General features: G+C 35.9%; 2 protein-coding genes across 3 annotated transcripts; one reads left to right on the forward strand and one right to left on the reverse strand.

Annotated features, from left to right (window-relative positions):
* Positions 1-2643: 2643 nt before the first annotated feature.
* LOC110633596 (telomere repeat-binding factor 4) lies at positions 2644-9719 on the reverse strand. 2 transcript variants are annotated; one of them, XM_021782261.2, is made up of 6 exons: positions 9570-9719; positions 8981-9198; positions 8661-8745; positions 8103-8186; positions 3012-3291; positions 2644-2931 (listed from the first exon to the last, which is right to left on the reverse strand). In XM_021782261.2, the coding sequence occupies exons 1-6, from the start codon at positions 9717-9719 to the stop codon at positions 2900-2902; spliced, it is 849 nt and encodes a 282-aa protein (XP_021637953.1). In that variant the 3' UTR covers positions 2644-2899. The 2 variants fall into 2 exon arrangements, with proteins under 2 accessions (XP_021637953.1, XP_057985718.1); XM_058129735.1 differs by lacking the exon at positions 2644-2931 and adding an exon at positions 6598-6753 and having other exon boundaries at positions 3152-3291.
* Positions 9720-10233: 514 nt separating this feature from the next.
* Positions 10234-15837, forward strand: LOC110633595 (lycopene epsilon cyclase, chloroplastic). The gene is made up of 11 exons (XM_021782260.2): positions 10234-10530; positions 10644-10815; positions 11115-11253; positions 11355-11465; positions 11566-11668; positions 12102-12245; positions 12331-12438; positions 13342-13438; positions 13517-13645; positions 14859-14991; positions 15499-15837. Exons 1-11 carry the CDS (start codon positions 10243-10245, stop codon positions 15662-15664), a joined length of 1590 nt encoding a protein of 529 aa, XP_021637952.1. The 5' UTR covers positions 10234-10242; the 3' UTR covers positions 15665-15837.
* Positions 15838-17454: the final 1617 nt, after the last annotated feature.

Below are 17454 nucleotides of genomic sequence, written 5' to 3' on the forward strand. Positions count from 1 at the left end.
AACCGTGAACCCCACGAGAAAATCGAGAGTACCGGAGTGCCCTACTCGTCGAGAGCTTCGCGGCAATACCAATTTCAAAATTTTTCGACACCGTTTTTCGATAGGTCCCGTGAAACTTTGTAGTGTTTTTCTGAGCACTAAATGAGTTTAGAAAATTTCATAAAAATTATTTACTAACCCCCGTGTTGTGAGCTTCGTGTAGGTACCTTCAATTCATGAAAATTTAACGGTTACCCGGGTCTATAAATTTCTGGCCAGGCAGACAGGCTACTGAAAAAGTCTCAGAATTGGGTCGAGATTTTGGCTACCCCATCGTTGTCAGACGTCCCGAGCGCATTTCCAGGATCGAAATCGGCATAGGTAAAGCTGAACCTTACTTTTTCTTATTATCTAGTGCTTGAATTTGATTAAAAATCTATAAAATATTCGTGATAGTTTAGAAAATCATAATTCATTTTGCATTAGCTTAGTAATAATGATAAGGACCGCGGGGTAAAGTTTTAAAATTTTTAGAGTTCATTTGGGTAGTTTTTGCAAAAATGGTTAATTATAATGACTAAATTGTAATTTTTCACATTGTGATTGTTGACTGTTTGGATGGGCTCAGGAGAGGCTATGTGATGTGATTGAGATGTGGATGTATGATTTGTGGATATAGAAGTGCATTTTAAATCCTTTTGCAGGTTGGGTAAATCTTAGGTATAGGGGAGACTCTGCCGGATTTTCGGCCCGACTTAGGACATCTTTGGTCTTTTCTTAGTTTGTATTAAGTTAAATGTATTAAATAATTGCTATGAAATTATCAGTTGAGCCGGGACAACCTTCCTCCTCTGCCCAGCCGCCGCAGTGACTTCGATTAAGTCTGTGAGTAAAATATTAATTTTAATTATAATTTCGATATTATTATATGTTCAATTATGCCCATGCATCACTTATAAATATGTATCTATGTAGTTAAACACTAGGCACGTTTTATGTTGCATTCATAATAATTGAAGTGCCATGGATGTTGTTTGTGGTAATTTTGGAGCAGTGTGTGTACGTGGCGTGTGTGTGATATGTTATTGGACATGGACAGGACGGGTAGACATGGCTTGAGAGACACTCGTTAGGACTCGATTTTTCAGGGTAGACATGACTTGAGAGACACTCGCTGGGACCCCGCATTTGGTTTATTAAGCGAAAGTTAGGCTTGAGAGACACTCGCTGGCAGAGGTTGGATTAAGAGGACTGTATAAGGAACCAACTCCCATATATGTATTACTTGACAGTGTTGGGTGTATGAGTGCTCCAAATTGCCTTTTTACTGTTATGATATGAATTGTATGAAAATTATGAGGATGTTGCATATCACTCCACAGGGTGCATTAGCTTTAGATAGCTATAGAGATTATGATTAAAGTTAGTATTTTACTCTCTGAGTCGAACGCTCACTCTTGTTTATCTATTTTTCCAGGCTACAGGAGGATTATTTATTGTGGCTAACCTGCTCTTCTTCTCCGCAGGTCCATTGATAGTATTTAATATACTTTGTACAATTGAGTTAAATTTTAGACTCCGCATGTGTTAGAAATACTTATTTTTATTTTGAGCCTGTATTATAAAAGTTATGTTAAACCTGTAAAATTATTAATTGCATACATAATTGGATGGGATGAGGGAGCTGAGCTCCCATTGGATTTTATGATATTATGAGTATGTAGAGGGTGAGCTGAGCTTCTCAATTTATTATATATTGTGTTTACAGGTTGGGAGAGTCAAAACTTCTCGTTGAACGGTCCATTTTATAGCTGGACTCTGTTCGGTTGAATTCTCGAAATTGGGCCCAAATGGGCCTTAGAGTTGGGTTGAAAAATAGTTAGGCTTACTACGAGTCTCAGGGGCTTTAAGCTAGCTCAGGTCCTAGTGTCGGTCCGGCCCATAGGTTGGGTCGTGACAGCTGTCATCTACAAAAGGAATAGCTTGAAGCTTAAGAGGGGATGAGAGGTCCATCACACACTACATAGGACAAGTGAAGTGAGTTGCCTTGTAGAACTAGCTACCTAATTAATCTTTCAACCCATTACAGCTGCTTCCATATACCAATATTGTCTTCCTCGTTTAACCATATCAATGAGAACCTTCGAATCAGACTCCAAAAATGGCTTTGGAAATTCCCCTGCTTCTTGCCAGGATGACGGCTGACTTAAGAGCTATAGCTTCCCCCTTAAGGGCATACTTACACTTACAAAATTATATTGATCAAGAAAGTATCGCATACATGCACAAATAAAAACTGAATCCGACAGCTGAACCGTAATGGGTTTTAGCATTTTACTCGTATCTAATTTTATTTGACCGTTTAAAGGAATATCCAAGAACGAGGAAGACAAAGGTGTTGGCTTCCAATTTGAGAATTTGCTTAAAACCCACGAAAGGAAGCACAACGGGCAACTGTTTGCCTTGATCTCATTGCAACAGGAGACAAGCCTAGGATTATGGGTGTAAGCTGGAGAGCAGAGCCAGAGAGGGAGTAATGACTAATTGACTATCCTCCATTATTGGAAATTACACAGCAACCTTAATTTTAAGAAGTAATGTTACCAGCTCAATAAACACACGCTTGGATTATTGAGAAAAGCCTCATTTTTTCGTAGAAGTGCATGAGTGCAAGCAAAATGAATTAGAAACAGAGCCACCATAAAGGCATCACAAGATATTGATCTGCAAATTGTTTAATCTACAAAGAACTATCACACATCCCTATTTGAAAAATTACATGACAATTATTACTACAAAACAGCCCTTTTCTTTAGCTCGATCACATCTGACAAAAATGTGGAAAGAAACATGACAATATTTACACGCATTTTAGTTGAAATGGTCATCCTTCTCACTTGATAAGGCATAAATATGTATCTCAAGCAATAAGCACAATCTCACCTTGTGAACCTGTAGAGTTAAAAATAACTCAGTACACATTAAAAGACAATGGAAAAGCAATGACAAAAGAGACAAGAATGTGACTTTACATTTCTCAAATATCTCTTTGGCCAATTGTAGTAGCGAATCTGTGTCTTCAGCCATCTTTGAAACCCTTTCTGCTTCCTTAACTGCTTCAGCTGCAACAAATGATTTGTTTTCTGCCTCAGCAACCCTGTAGGCAGCCGCTGCTGCAGCTTCTTCCATGGTATCACTGGAATTTATGCAACCCTTGTTCTGTAGAGGCCTAGGTTGGGCATCTTTCTGTTTAGTGGTAGGCATTTTTGTCCCTAATGGGGAACTGTTCTTTATTTTATAACAATTCTGAACCTGCATTTTAAAACCATTTAGTATGCTCTCAAAAATAGAATTATAGTGCAAATATATTCTCAAAGGAAATGTGTAAACTATTCTCTTCTACATCTAGAAAAATTTGTTTCCATGCTCTCCCATATTACGTCTCTTCTACTAATGTGACAGATTTCCTCACGGTTTACGAAAGCAGAAACAAGAATACAACAGATTGATTTTCTTAGCATCTACAACTAGCTGCAATTTTTTACCAGAATTTACTGCTTCACATATTACAAGACTCGCCTTCCTTTCTATTTGTTTATTGACTTTTTTTGAAGGGGATGTGCAGGGCAACACTGCAACAGTTATGAGAATTTAGAAAAATAAAGAAAGAAAAGAGATTTTGTGGAAAAATTAGCTTGCTTATTTTATCAAGCTATGACTGTACATATATATACACAATTACAGTCTCCTATTAGGGAAGGAATACACAATTTTACTAATCAAGGGATTCCTTGATTATAGGGATTAATCCCTTGATTATAGGGATTACATCAATCTAATCTATACGTTCTTATTCTAAAAAATTAATCCCTTGATTATAGGGATTTACATTAATCTAATCTATACATTCCTATTCTAACACTCCCCCTCAAGCTGGAGCGTACATATTGTATGCTCCTAGCTTGTTACAAATATACTCATTTCTAGTCCCTTGGAGAGATTTAGTGAGAGTGTTAGCTAACTGATCATTTGAACTGACAAAACTTGTAGCAATACATCTAGAATCAGATGTTTTGTCCAATAAAGTGATAATCTATCTCTATGTGCTTTGTCCTTTATGAAACACAGGATTAGAAGCGATATGTAATGTGGCTTGATTGTCACAAATTAACTTCATTTGTTCATCACCTCCACACTTTAACTCATGAAGAAGTTGTTTTAACCATATAATCTCACATGTAGCTAAAGTCATAGCTTGATACTCTGCTTTTGCACTTAACCTAGCCACCACATCTTGCTTCTTACTTTTCCACTCCAATTAGGATGCAATACCCTAAAGTTGATCTTCTATCTAAAGGAGATCCTGCTCAGTCTACATCAGAATACCCTACAATTTGTGTATGTCGCCTATCTTCATATAACAAATTCTGTCCTAGGTTTCCTTTAACATACCTGAGAATCTAAAATACTGCGCTCTAGTGATTATCAACAAGGGGTTTGTGGGAACTGGCTAACTACACTTACTGCGAAAGAGATACCTGGTCATGTGATTGTGAGGTAATTTAATTTACCAACAAGTCTTCGATACTTGCCAAGATCTTTTAAAGGCTCCTCTTGTCTAGGAACAAGCTTAACATTTGGGTCCATAAGAGTATCAATAGCTTTACAATCTAGCATGCCGGTTTCTTTTAATATATTCAATGCATATTTCCTTTGTGAAATAGCATTACAATTGCTACATTGGGCAACCTCAATGCCTAGGAAATACTTCAGCTTTTCTAAATCTTTGACATGAAAATGACTGGTCAGATACTGTTTGAGTTGGGCAATGCCTTCATAATCATCATCTGTTACGACAATATCATCAACATAAACTATCCAATAAATACACTTGCCATGAGGAAAATGTCGGAAGAAAACTGAATGATCTACTTCACTTCGATGCATCCCAAATTGTTGAATAATGGCATTGAAAAGACCAAACCATGCTCTCGAGGATTGTTTAAAACCATAAACAGAGTGATGCAGTTGACACGCTAATCCATACTCTCCTAGAGCAACAAATCCTGGTGGTTGCTCCATATATACTTTTTCAGCAATTTCGCCATGTAAGAAGGCATTTTTAATGTCCAACTGATGAAGAGGCCGATGAAACATGGCTGCCATAGAGATAAGAAGACGAACAGAAGCAATCTTCGCTATATGAGAAAAAGTATCACCATAATCAAGGCCAAATACCCTAGCATAGCCTTTGGCAATCAGTCGAGCTTTGAGACGATCAATTTTCCTACTTGGTCCTACCTTAATTGTAAACACCCAACGACATCCAATCGTAGTTTTGCCATCTGGTAAAGGAATTATCTCCCAAGTACCATTATCATGAAGAGCAGTCATTTCCTTAATCATAGCCTACCGCCAACTATCGTAAGACATTGCTTCTGCCATAGTCTTAGGTATTGGGACAGTGAATAAATTGGTAACAAAAGCATGATATGAAGGTGACAAAAGATAATAACTCAAGAAATTATAAATGGAATGAGTATTGTGAAAGGATTGAGTACCATTTCGAAGGACAAAAGGAAGGGTAGCATCATCTGTTAAGGGCTCGACCAGTGTAAGAGATGGTGTTGGAGTAGGCAATGAGTCATTGGAAGCAGTTTGTGGACCTTTATCATAAGAAGAAATATCAACTGGATTGGTAGGCAGAGAATTTGATTGAGGTCATCTTGAGTAAACCAAAAGTGGAGGAGAAGACTTTTGGTCAAGAAGACTAGGAATAGGAAGAGCTGTTGAAATGGAAGTTTGGCTAACTGTATTTAGTGAAAAATATGGAGAAGTCTCGAAAAGGTCACATCTGCTGAAAGAAAATATTTATTGGTAGTTACATCATAGCATTTGTAGCCTTTTTAAAGATTATAATAACCCAAGGAAATACATTTGATAGATTTTGGTTGAAGTTTGTCTTTTCCCAGGGTAAGATTGTGAACAAAACTAGTACAACCAAATACACACAATGAAAGAGGAAAAGGATTTTGATTTGGATAGAGAACTAAATGAGGACTCTAATGCTATAAAACAACAGAAGACATACGATTAATCAGATAGCAAGCAGTAAGGCCACCAAAAACGAAGAGGTACATGATGATGAAGGAGCAAAGTACGAGTTGCTTCAATTAGATGTCTATTCTTATGTTCAACTATTCCATTTTGTTGAGGAGGATGGGCGCAAGAAGACTGATGAATCATACTCTGAGAAGACATAAAGGTTTGAAAAGGAAGAGAAAAATATTCTCTTGCATTATTACTACGTAACACTTTAATAGAAATGCTAAATTGAATACGTATCTCAGCATAAAATTTTTGAAAGATAGAAAATAACTTAGAACGATTTTTCATTAAAAATAACCAAGTGCAACAAGAATAGTCATCAATAAATATGACAAAATAATGAAAACCCAAAGTTGAATTGACTCAACTTGGACCTCATATATTTCAATGAATAATGTCAAACATGGATGCAACTCGATTATTAATTCTTTTTAGAAAAGAAAAACGATTTTGTTTGCCAAGTTGACAAGACTCACAATTTAAAGAGGAAAAGTAAGAAAGAGAAGGAACCAGTTTCTAGAGTTTGGAGATATTTGGGACCAAACTATTATGAAGAATATCAGGAGTGGCATCAGAAGTAAAGGCAACTCGAGACTTTGAGTTGGAGAGATGATACAGTCCTTGTGACTCACGGCCTACACCAATCACTTTTTCCGTACCTTGATCCTGCACAAGAACAGAATCAATAGAAAATGTAACAAAACAATTTAGTTGTTTAGTTAACTTGCTAATGGATATCAAGTCATATGGACATTCGGGCGCAAATAAAATTGAATTTAAAGGAAAGGAAGGAAGAGGGTGAGCCTCACCTATTCCTTTAACTACAATTTTTGATCCATTAGCTAGGGTAACATCAACAAAGTTTGAAGAAGAATTAAGAATAGAGAAAAGAGTTTAGCTATTAGAAATGTGATCTGAGGCACCTGAATAAAAAATCCATGACTCATTAGATGAAGATTGTGTCAAATGAGTGAATGTATTACCATGTTGGATTGCAGAGACAATAGATAAGGACGATGTTTGCTGTTTTGTTGCTTGGTATTGTAGATACTCATCATAAGTAGCCCCATTCAGAGTAACAAAATACAAGGAAATAATACCTTTTTCAGGCCTTTTTTTTATATTAACAGGGATAGAAAAGAAAATCAGCATAGCAGAAGAAAAATCAGGCCTTTTTAAGCTTTGATACCATGAGAATTTAGAGAAATAAAGAAGAAGAAAGAAAAGAGATTTTGTGAAAAAAATTAGATTGCTTATTTTCTCAAGCTATGACTGTACATATATATATACACAATTACAGTCTCCTATTAGGGAAGGAATACACAATTTTAGTAATCAAGGGATTCCTTGATTATATGGATTAATCCCTTGATTATAAAGATTATATCAATCTAATCTATACATTCTTATTCTAGCAAATTAATCCCTTGATTATAGGGATTTACATCAATCTAATCTATACATTCCTATTCTAACAAGTTATGACTTGCTACAACATAAACCCAACTCTCTGTACAATTTCATCCATGCTCTTCATTCTCCATTTCTTTGCATGCAAAAATGGAGTCAGCAAAGCAAGGATAACAAAAACAAAAGCAAAAATAAGAGGAAACTTGATTCAGCTTGTTGAACAAATGTGTTTGCAGTATAGCAAGCAGGTATCAATATCAAGACATAGCAATCAAGGAAGAAGTATCATTGCAATTGTTAGAGATATAAAACTATTCTTGTAGTCCTCACCTATAAGTTTGAGCATTTAGGTGGAGTGATTTCATAACATTGTATCAAAGCATCTTAAAACAAAAGGTTCAAAGTTCGAACCTTGGCTGCCTCTATTTATTAATTAAACATTTCATCACAAGGTAAAATAAGTCTGTATTTGTTCACACTTCAAGTCAATGGGTATTTGCATCCATGTTATGTTAGAGATATAAAAATATTCTTGTGGCTCTCACCTACAAACTTGAATTTTTAGGTTAAGTGGTTTCATGACATCAGTGATAGAATTGATTTACCTTTTCAAGTTTTTCCTGTGCAACCAATCTTCTTAACCTTGCACTTAATTGCTTTCTAAAATTTTGTGGTACCTCTTGCCTTTGCTGCATGAATAATCAAGGAAACAAGCAATCTTGTCTTATTTCTGAACAGTAAAAAGTAAGTAAATAAGATGTAATGCAGCAGAATGAACCAGCACATCTAAAAATTAGCAAAGGTAGCAATTACAGTGACACTTTTTAAATTTCCAACACAACTAAATCCTATTAAAATGTTTTCTGAGTCCTAAAGTATAATTGAATAGTGGTTTTTTTTTTCCTCATAATTTCATACAGATTTTCTAATGATAGCAATTTGACATGTGTAGTATCATTCCGTTTCTAGTCCAAACCTTGAAGAAATATGGATAGCAGCCTATATGTGCACTTTATGTCATCATTTAATTGCATAAACTATCCAATCGGACAAAATCACGCAGCATTTTTCTCTAACTACAAATAATAGCCTCTGCCATGGTAAATCAATGGCATTGATACAGAAGCAAAAGAACATAGTCATGGTAAAATCTTCCTTCAGACCTCGATGTAGCTCACAATTGCACTGGTGTCCGCTCCAGGTTGCTTATTCAAGGCTGAAATTGCTTCAAAGATCATTGCATTATACCTGCAAAATCAAGTAATTTGGTCGATGGCATGTCACAAAACAGAGAAAAGGCGGAAAAAATATCCAGCAGGGTCTCTACTGCATTGGTGTGTAATTAGGCACCGATAGAAGACAGTAGCTTCACTTATGTAGTACATTAGTACAGACACTTTCATCATCATCGAAAAAACAAAAAAGAAAAAAGAAAAGGAGAAAAGAAAGGCACAGCATGGGCAAGAGGAAATCAAGTACATACTTTGGGGCACCTTTCCCATGTATTATGCTTTTTGAAGATTCATCAACGGCAAGATCTGCCTTAATCGGAGCAATAGAAGCAGAAGTTTGTAGATTCGAATCTGGAATTGGAGAAGCAGCAGTAGCAGGATCATCACAAATCGCTTTTGGTTTTGGTGTCCGCGATTTTTCCCTCTGGCATTGGCCACCGGCACTGGCACTCATATTCCGCCATTTATCCTACAAAAGAAAACATCTTCACTAATCACCACAACTATAACCTCGAAAATCATTCTAGATACAAACAACCGGCCATTTTTTCAGCTTCATCATTTACTTCAAAACAGCAAGAAACTCATTCACAAAACATCTCCCTTTTCCAATCATAGGATCTAACTACCACTCATAAATAGCTCAAGATTGCCTTCGTCAACATAAAAGGTAAGAGCTTTTCCACATCCAGCTAGTCCATATAGCTCAACTCTTGAAAACAGAAATTACGTTGTTTAGCAAGCTCAGAAACAATCCATGAACACGTTGGTTTTCGATTTCCCAGATCAAAAATAAGAGAAAAATATACATATATATATAGAGAGGGAAAGAGAGATAACCTTAAGATCGATATTGGAGCGGGCAAAAAGGAAAGGATTGAATTCTGGGTCTTTTTGGATGTTTTTCCACTTGCCAGTACCATGTTTGGCTATTCCTGCTCTTAGTGCTTCTTCTTCCTCTGAAGTCCATTTCTGTTTTCGATTTCCCATCCCACTCCGCAACCTTCAATCTTTCCGATCGATCAACGAGGTTTGTTCATGGCAACTTTCTTCACCCTCCGTCTCCGGACCAATCCCCACACAACGGAAACCGTTTTACGTGTCAGCCCTAGCTTTTACAATTAAAAAAGCGACGTCGTTTGTTCTAGTTTACACGATCAAAACGACACCTTTTCTACTTTCCGAGACTCCCAGCAGCTTTCCTGATTACGAATTGCTTTTTCGAATTACTGTGCCAATCCCAAAAGTCCACGTGGCAGATTTTGGGATGATACTGGTCCAACTCAGCACGTCCCCTATCCCCAAGGCTGAGAGTCTGGGAACAGAAGAGGCAAGACTTCTCGGGTTTCAGTTTCTACACGGAGCTCACCGTCACGCATGATCCTCATCTTTTCTCTCTGCAGTTGCCAAACCATACAAATGGCATAAAGCTTAAACCTTTTCTTTTCTTTTCAGAAAGGAAAAAGAATAGTTTCCGAATAACAACCTTGAAAGGAAGAAAAAAGATTCCAAAATGGAGTGTCTAGGAGCTCGAAACTTCACAGCAATGGCCGTGTTTTCATTTCCCGCGGGGAGGTCGAGGAGGAGAACACTGAGAACAAAAAAACAAGGAAGTCTTTCAAACAAACGGTGTCGTTTGTATCAAGTGAGAGCAAGCAGTGCAGGTAGCGATAGTTGTGTGGCCATTAAAGAAGAATTTGCTGATGATGAAGATTATATAAAGGCCGGTGGCTCCGAGCTTCTTTTTGTTCAAATGCAGCAGAAAAAGGCCATGGAGAAACAGTCTAAACTCGCCGATAAGGTTTCTTTCTCTCTCTCTCTCTCTCTCTCTCTCTCTTAACTGCAAACATACTTAATTTGAAATGACTTGTCGTGTTGTTTTATTTTTCCTCGTTTGCTTCTGATGTTGTGCAGTTGCCGTCGATACCAAGTGGAGATGAAGTAATGGATTTGGTGGTTATTGGTTGCGGTCCAGCTGGTCTAGCTCTTGCTGCAGAATCAGCTAAGTTGGGATTAAGTGTTGGACTAATAGGTCCTGATCTTCCTTTTACCAATAATTATGGTGTCTGGGAGGATGAATTTAAAGGTAACATTTTTTTGCCCCACTTAGGAATCATAATTTTACTTTCAAATGAGATAAGAAATTCTCTCTGTCTCTCTCTCTCTCTTTTTCTTTGGTACAAATGGACTCGAACTCAAGACTTCTCTGTGCAGATTTGGAATTGGAAACCTACCGCTTATATAATAATAATAATCTTTTCATATCTTTTTCTTATTTCCAAAATTTTTGTTCCTGGCATGGCTACTGGAAAGTTTTACATTACTTCATTCCCTGCTTGTGTTATCATCTAAGTGGAATTTATTATAATTTATTTTATTTTTCAGATCTTGGACTTGAAGGGTGTATTGAGCATGTCTGGCGGGATACTGTAGTATATCTTGATGATGATGATGATCCCGTTCTGATTGGTCGTGCCTATGGAAGAGTTAGTAGACATTTACTCCATGAAGAGTTATTGAGGAGGTAGAGTGACTGGACTTTAATTATTTATTTATTTATTTGTTTGTTATTTATTTCATTTGGTGTTGAAATGTTGTATTTTATACTGTATTAATTTCCTCTAGGTGTGTCGAGTCAGGTGTTTCGTATCTTAGCTCAAAAGTGGAAAGAATTATTGAAGCCTCTGATGGTCATAGTCTTGTAGCATGTGAACATGATATTGTTGTTTCATGCAGGTGAAATGTGATATCCTTAATTTAAGCTCTTCTCATAATAGTACACATAGGTTTATCTCAAGTTTGAATCCTGTGTCGTGTTCCTAATTTATTATTTTAGGCTTGCCACTGTTGCATCTGGGGCAGCTTCAGGGAAACTATTGCAGTATGAAGTGGGAGGTCCTCGGGTTTCTGTCCAAACAGCTTATGGTGTGGACGTTGAGGTATGAGTTAGGTTACACCATTACAGAAATTATATGGAATGTCAATTATTTGCTATATATTCTGTACTTGAGTTTAACATGTTGGAGCCGATTCTTTATTATTCCTACTTTTGTCCTTTCTTGCTTTATTTAAATTTTTCCCAAGCACTTCCTTACTTTAATATAAGAGGCAGCTCAACACTTTAAGAGATAATTAAACAGCAGAGGGAAGTAATTCACATTTTTTCCCCTTTTGGATAATTATTGGTAGATTGGGATTAAGGCACAGTTGAGTTGAGTCGGATAAATATCTGTGTTGAATTAATGCAACTTTGATGTGTTATTGAGTGATCTTCTACTCAGCATAGATAGAGGATTTCAGAACTTGTTCTGTGATGAAATGTTGACTGGCTGTGTCTATCTCTTCTTTTTTTTCTTCTTAATATACTTCCAGGTGGAAAACAATCCATATGATCCTAGTTTGATGGTCTTCATGGATTACAGAGACTACATGAAACAGAAAGTTCCTTGTTTAGAATCTGAATATCCAACATTTCTTTATGCCATGCCCATGTCTTCAACAAGAGTTTTTTTTGAGGTCGGTTCAAATGTACTTATTTTGCTTGCATATAGATTTATTCATAACAATTATGTGCAAAGTATTTAGCGTTGATACATTGCAGGAAACTTGTTTGGCCTCCAAAGATGCTATGCCTTTTGACTTGTTAAAGAGGAAACTCATGTCAAGGTTAGAGACGATGGGAATCCGAATTTTGAAAACCTATGAAGAGGTAAACTTCATAACCAAAACTGTGTTGTTTTCCAAGCAATATGCTTCTTTTAGCCAATGCATGTGTATTATTATTATTATTATTATTATTATTATTATTATAACGAACTCCAACTAGATTGGGATTAAGACTTAGTTATTGTTATTGTTATTGTTATTGTATTGTTGTATTTATTTTTTTAATTTTAATCTAAAACAGGGATTTTCCATTTTATGATTAATACCAGAACAGGGCTTTATGGCCATTTTGTTCTAATTTACTGTTCATAGATAGCATGTTCATACTCCTTAATATCCATAGCTTAGGAGTTCTAATAGAAAGTTGAATGATTTTAGTGAAAGTCAGAATTTTGGACAACTCTGTCATTATGATTCAATAGTATTGAGATTCTCAGTCATAATCCATATAATAAATAGTCGTATTTATTAACCTGACCATTGTATCTGAATACATATAACAAAGAGGTTTTCCTATCCCCCTCTTCTGAATTTCTGTTTCTCGTATGTGATTCTTGGAAGATAAGAAAGCATAGTCAAGTTTACCTTTATGTTACAAAATATCGATGAAAGGTTTTTTGGTTTGTCATATTTGTCCCTGCTAATTATGAAGGGAAAAAAGCTACTGCCCTTACAACATAGATGTGAAATTATTAACTGTTGTATCACTATTACTACATAATGCACATCCTCTTGCAACTAATGCTGAAATCCCCTAGGCTCCTACTGCCAGCAAGAAGTCCATGGACTAGTACATTTTGTGACTTGTACATGCACTGGGAGTCATTTATGTGCTACAGAGTTCAGCCTTTCTACAAATCATTCTTGCTCATATAACATGAGTTATATTGATAATTTAACATTTCTGTGGGCACCTAACATGATAGTTTTTCAATCCTTTTTGCAGGAATGGTCATATATTCCAGTTGGTGGTTCCTTGCCTAATACTGAGCAAAAGAACCTTGCATTTGGTGCTGCTGCTAGCATGGTGCACCCAGCCACAGGTGAGGAAATAATGAGATAATCCCTATTTTCTTGTAGAAAATCTGATGGAGACTATTTGTTGTATCTCCATTGAACAGGCTATTCTGTGGTGAGGTCATTGTCAGAGGCTCCAAATTATGCTTCTGTAATTGCAAACATATTGAAACAGGACCATTCTAAGGGCAAGCTTACTCGTAAAAGAATTAATGCAAACATCTCAATGCAAGGTATGTTAAGTATGGACATGTATGCACACAGACACTGAATTTTTACATTATTATTAGCTAGACTGATATCATGCTCAGCACTCTTGTTTATTTAACTCGTTCGTTCCGTGTGTATACCGCATAACTAAAATCCACGAACATAGTACTTTCAACTGAATTCAATAATAATTCTTACTCAACGCTACCAATCATGGCCTCCTCTGGGTCTCGATCCATTACAAACTCTGGTTCCGCTTCTGTAATTATCAATTAAGTTAGGATAGATAACTGTAATCTTGCTTTTCTTGTGTAATCTATGAGTTTCCAAGCCTTTATTTCTGACATTTAAGGCAAAGAATTACTAGTAACCAAAAGGGAGAAAAGTGAACATTATGCTTGAGATTCTTTAGAGATCTAAATGGAACTGTTAAGAATTAAATTGTCAACTTCAGAACTTAAAGACAGCCCAGCACTAATGCACCTCTTAGACCTTGCCAACTTCAGAGTTAGGTAGATTCCTCGGTAGTTTCTTGACTTCATAGCCGGCCTCCATAATTGGTGAGGTTTGTTTTCCATTTACACTTTGACGTTGGGAGGAGGGCTTCTGTTCTATCTAGTACTCTTTTTCTCCTTCTGTTGAACTCATTAGCGAGAATCCCTTTTCTCAGACGATTGATGAGAGGACAAGAAAGTTAATTAATAAGGGTTGTATGCTAATTATGCAATATAACAGCCATGATTGATTCATTTCATGATAACTATACAGGAGCTAAACAATAACTAAATTATTAATTTTCCTATCAAACAGCATTTTCCTGTTGGCAATGGTCATGCTGCTCAATGGCAAAATTTTTTTTAAATGAGATTTCTCTTCCCTGGCATAAGGAAAATAATTTCTATATGTAAATATACCATTTTAATGCTTCTTTATTTTATACTATTTTTCATGTAGAGCCATAGATGGACCACTAATATATAAATTGCAAACGTTGCATGTAAAATTATGAAATATGTTCAAGAATTTAGGAAAAGGCAGAGCATATTAGCTTGTGTTCATGCACGGCAACTGGAAATTTTGCATTAACAGTGTGTGCTGTTTGTTGTGCAAGTATAATTCAAGAAAATCAATTGCCTGAAATTACAAAATCATTTCTTTCACATTTAAATTATACCAATCACATCCAAATGAATACGATGGGAGATTAGTTTATGATGATTACATTACTTTTCTCAGCTTGGAATACTCTTTGGCCACAAGAAAGGAAACGTCAAAGGGCATTCTTTCTCTTTGGACTGGCACTTATACTGCAACTGGATATTGATGGCATTAGGACATTCTTCCATACTTTCTTCCGCTTACCCAATTGGTATGGTTTAAATTTCTTTTATCTTTATTCTTCTCTCAGTTGTCTGTATTTACCAGTTATATGCCTTCAGTTTACTGTATATTTGTATGCAGAGGCTTCTTTTCATTTAAAAAAAGTAAGGTTAGGAAGGTTTTGATCTTGAAATGCACATACTAGATAATTAAACCATATGTGCCTTGTGTGTGGTAAAAACCTCTTATTCAAACAGTGGTTCATTATCTTGTAAAGCCAGTTCAGAGGAATCTGGTTCCCAAATAAACATGGAAATGGGATGGTTAAGGGAAACTAGTGCAGACAATAAAGGATGAAACAGTGAAGCATCTTCTGACATGCATTCAGTGAAAACAAGTCCCTAACAAGCATAATAGCTGGACTGCTGGAGATTTTACAAATTCTAATCGATGATATGATAATTGCATCACTGTGAGCATAGGCATGTAAATAAATACATAACTAAAAGCTTTGCACCTTTACCTTGGAACAACTGGTATATGTATCTTTGTGCAGGATGTGGCAGGGATTCCTTGGTTCGAATCTGTCCTCAGCTGATCTGATACTGTTTGCCTTCTATATGTTTTTTACTGCACCGAATGATATGAGAATGTGCCTTGTTAGGCATCTATTTTCTGATCCAACTGGAGCAACTATGATAAGAACTTACCTCACAATATAGGCCTCATCTTTTATATTTCTTCCCTTGCTTGGCTCTATTTTGAATTGCCATTTAGAAACACGAGGAGCCCATTCACGCCTGAAATACAAGTATTTGTGCAGATACATTTTGTTTGTTTGTTTGTATATTTCATCACTTTGTCCAAATATAATGACAACATTGTTGTTATTATATACTGTATACTATATAATTCTAAAACAATTGGCTTCCTACCCTGGAAGCTCTTGCCTTGCATGGCCTTCCACGCTTAGCATAGCAATAGTGTGGAAGAATCCTGGGACTCAGGAATGTCTGCAAAATCTTGGTTCCGTAAAAATATTTGTCATTGCTTATACAACTTCCAAAGCAGAAATTATTTGCCTAATGTAATGCGAGGAGATTGAAGAAATCGTCAAGCAGGGATGTGATACAAATGGAAGATTCAAAGGCATTTCCAAGCTTTGAAACTATTTCTATATATACCACACCTTCCTAAGCTAAAAGCTGAAGGCTAGGAAGCATGGAATTTAAGGCATTAGAACCTTGAATTTCAAAAATTAATGTAGGGTTACATTTATCATGCTTGATGAGTTATGTGCCAAATCAATTTTCAATGTCTAAAAGCATACCAAAACACATTTTAGCATGCATTAAACTTTCATTTGCCATCAAGGATTGAACTTTAGAAATTTAATTTATTAAACCCTAACTAAAAGAGAGATTTTGAGTACTAATCTTCAAGGTGCATAATTAATAAATCTCCCTTCCTTAGGATGCCTTTAGGACTCCAATTATAGTCCCTCTAGCTTGTCCACCACAAGCTCACCAATGGTAGCAATGGCAGCCCCAAACTTTGCTTCTCAAGCCTTGCCAACCACTTGAAGATGGGATTTTATGCTTTAGTGAGGGTTAATGGATGTTTAGTGAACTAGAAACACTTTCTAACACTTTTAATTCAAAGAAAATCAACAATTTCCTTTTGAATTGATGAAAAGAAAAATTGAAGAGGAGAGAGAGCAAGGTTGTCGTCCAAATGAAGGGTAGGAAGAAGAAAATTTGATTTCTCTTTCTTCCTTTTGCCTTTTATACTAAAGTCAACTCTCACTTACTCCTTGTCACATGTCACCACAAGATCTCATCTTGTTTTTGTTTGAGTTAATCTCATGAAGCCAAGTGTCAAGCTACAATTAAATCACAAAAATTGGTCTTCCATCATGGAAAAACAAGTGGCAAGCTTATATGGTGTCATGTGTTACCATCTCATGGTGCCACATGTCACCATCTCATGGTACCACAGGTCACCATGAGAAAAAACTAATTTACCCTTACTTTTTAATTTGAGTTCTCAACTCAAAATTATAATTTCTCCTCTTCAAATTAATTTATATCAAATATTAATTAATTAATTAATTAATCTTCATTAATTAATTTCTCACAATTAAATTCATATTTAAACAATTAAATATAAATTTAATTTATGCTATATATCCAATAACCTAGATTTAGTTTCAAGTCATGTTAGGGCCTTTGCAATCTTATTACAAACCAAACCTATTTAATTAATTAATTAAACTCTTTAATTAATCAATTAAATCACATTTTACTTGGTGATTGATTTGTGTAGATGTGTAACTTGCTAGGCTCATTACTTATTGGCAATGAGAAATAATATCGTTTCTTAATATCATTAGAACTCTTTCTTACCACAAATGATTTCTCTAAATCATTTCAGGCATATCATACACTATGATTGATACCTAGCATAGCATGCTATGGCCACCCAATCAGTAATAAGGAATACCTTAAATGAA

The sequence above is a fragment of the Hevea brasiliensis genome, chromosome 11, assembly GCF_030052815.1.
Source record: "Hevea brasiliensis isolate MT/VB/25A 57/8 chromosome 11, ASM3005281v1, whole genome shotgun sequence".
In the NCBI taxonomy this organism is placed as follows: domain Eukaryota; kingdom Viridiplantae; phylum Streptophyta; class Magnoliopsida; order Malpighiales; family Euphorbiaceae; genus Hevea; species Hevea brasiliensis.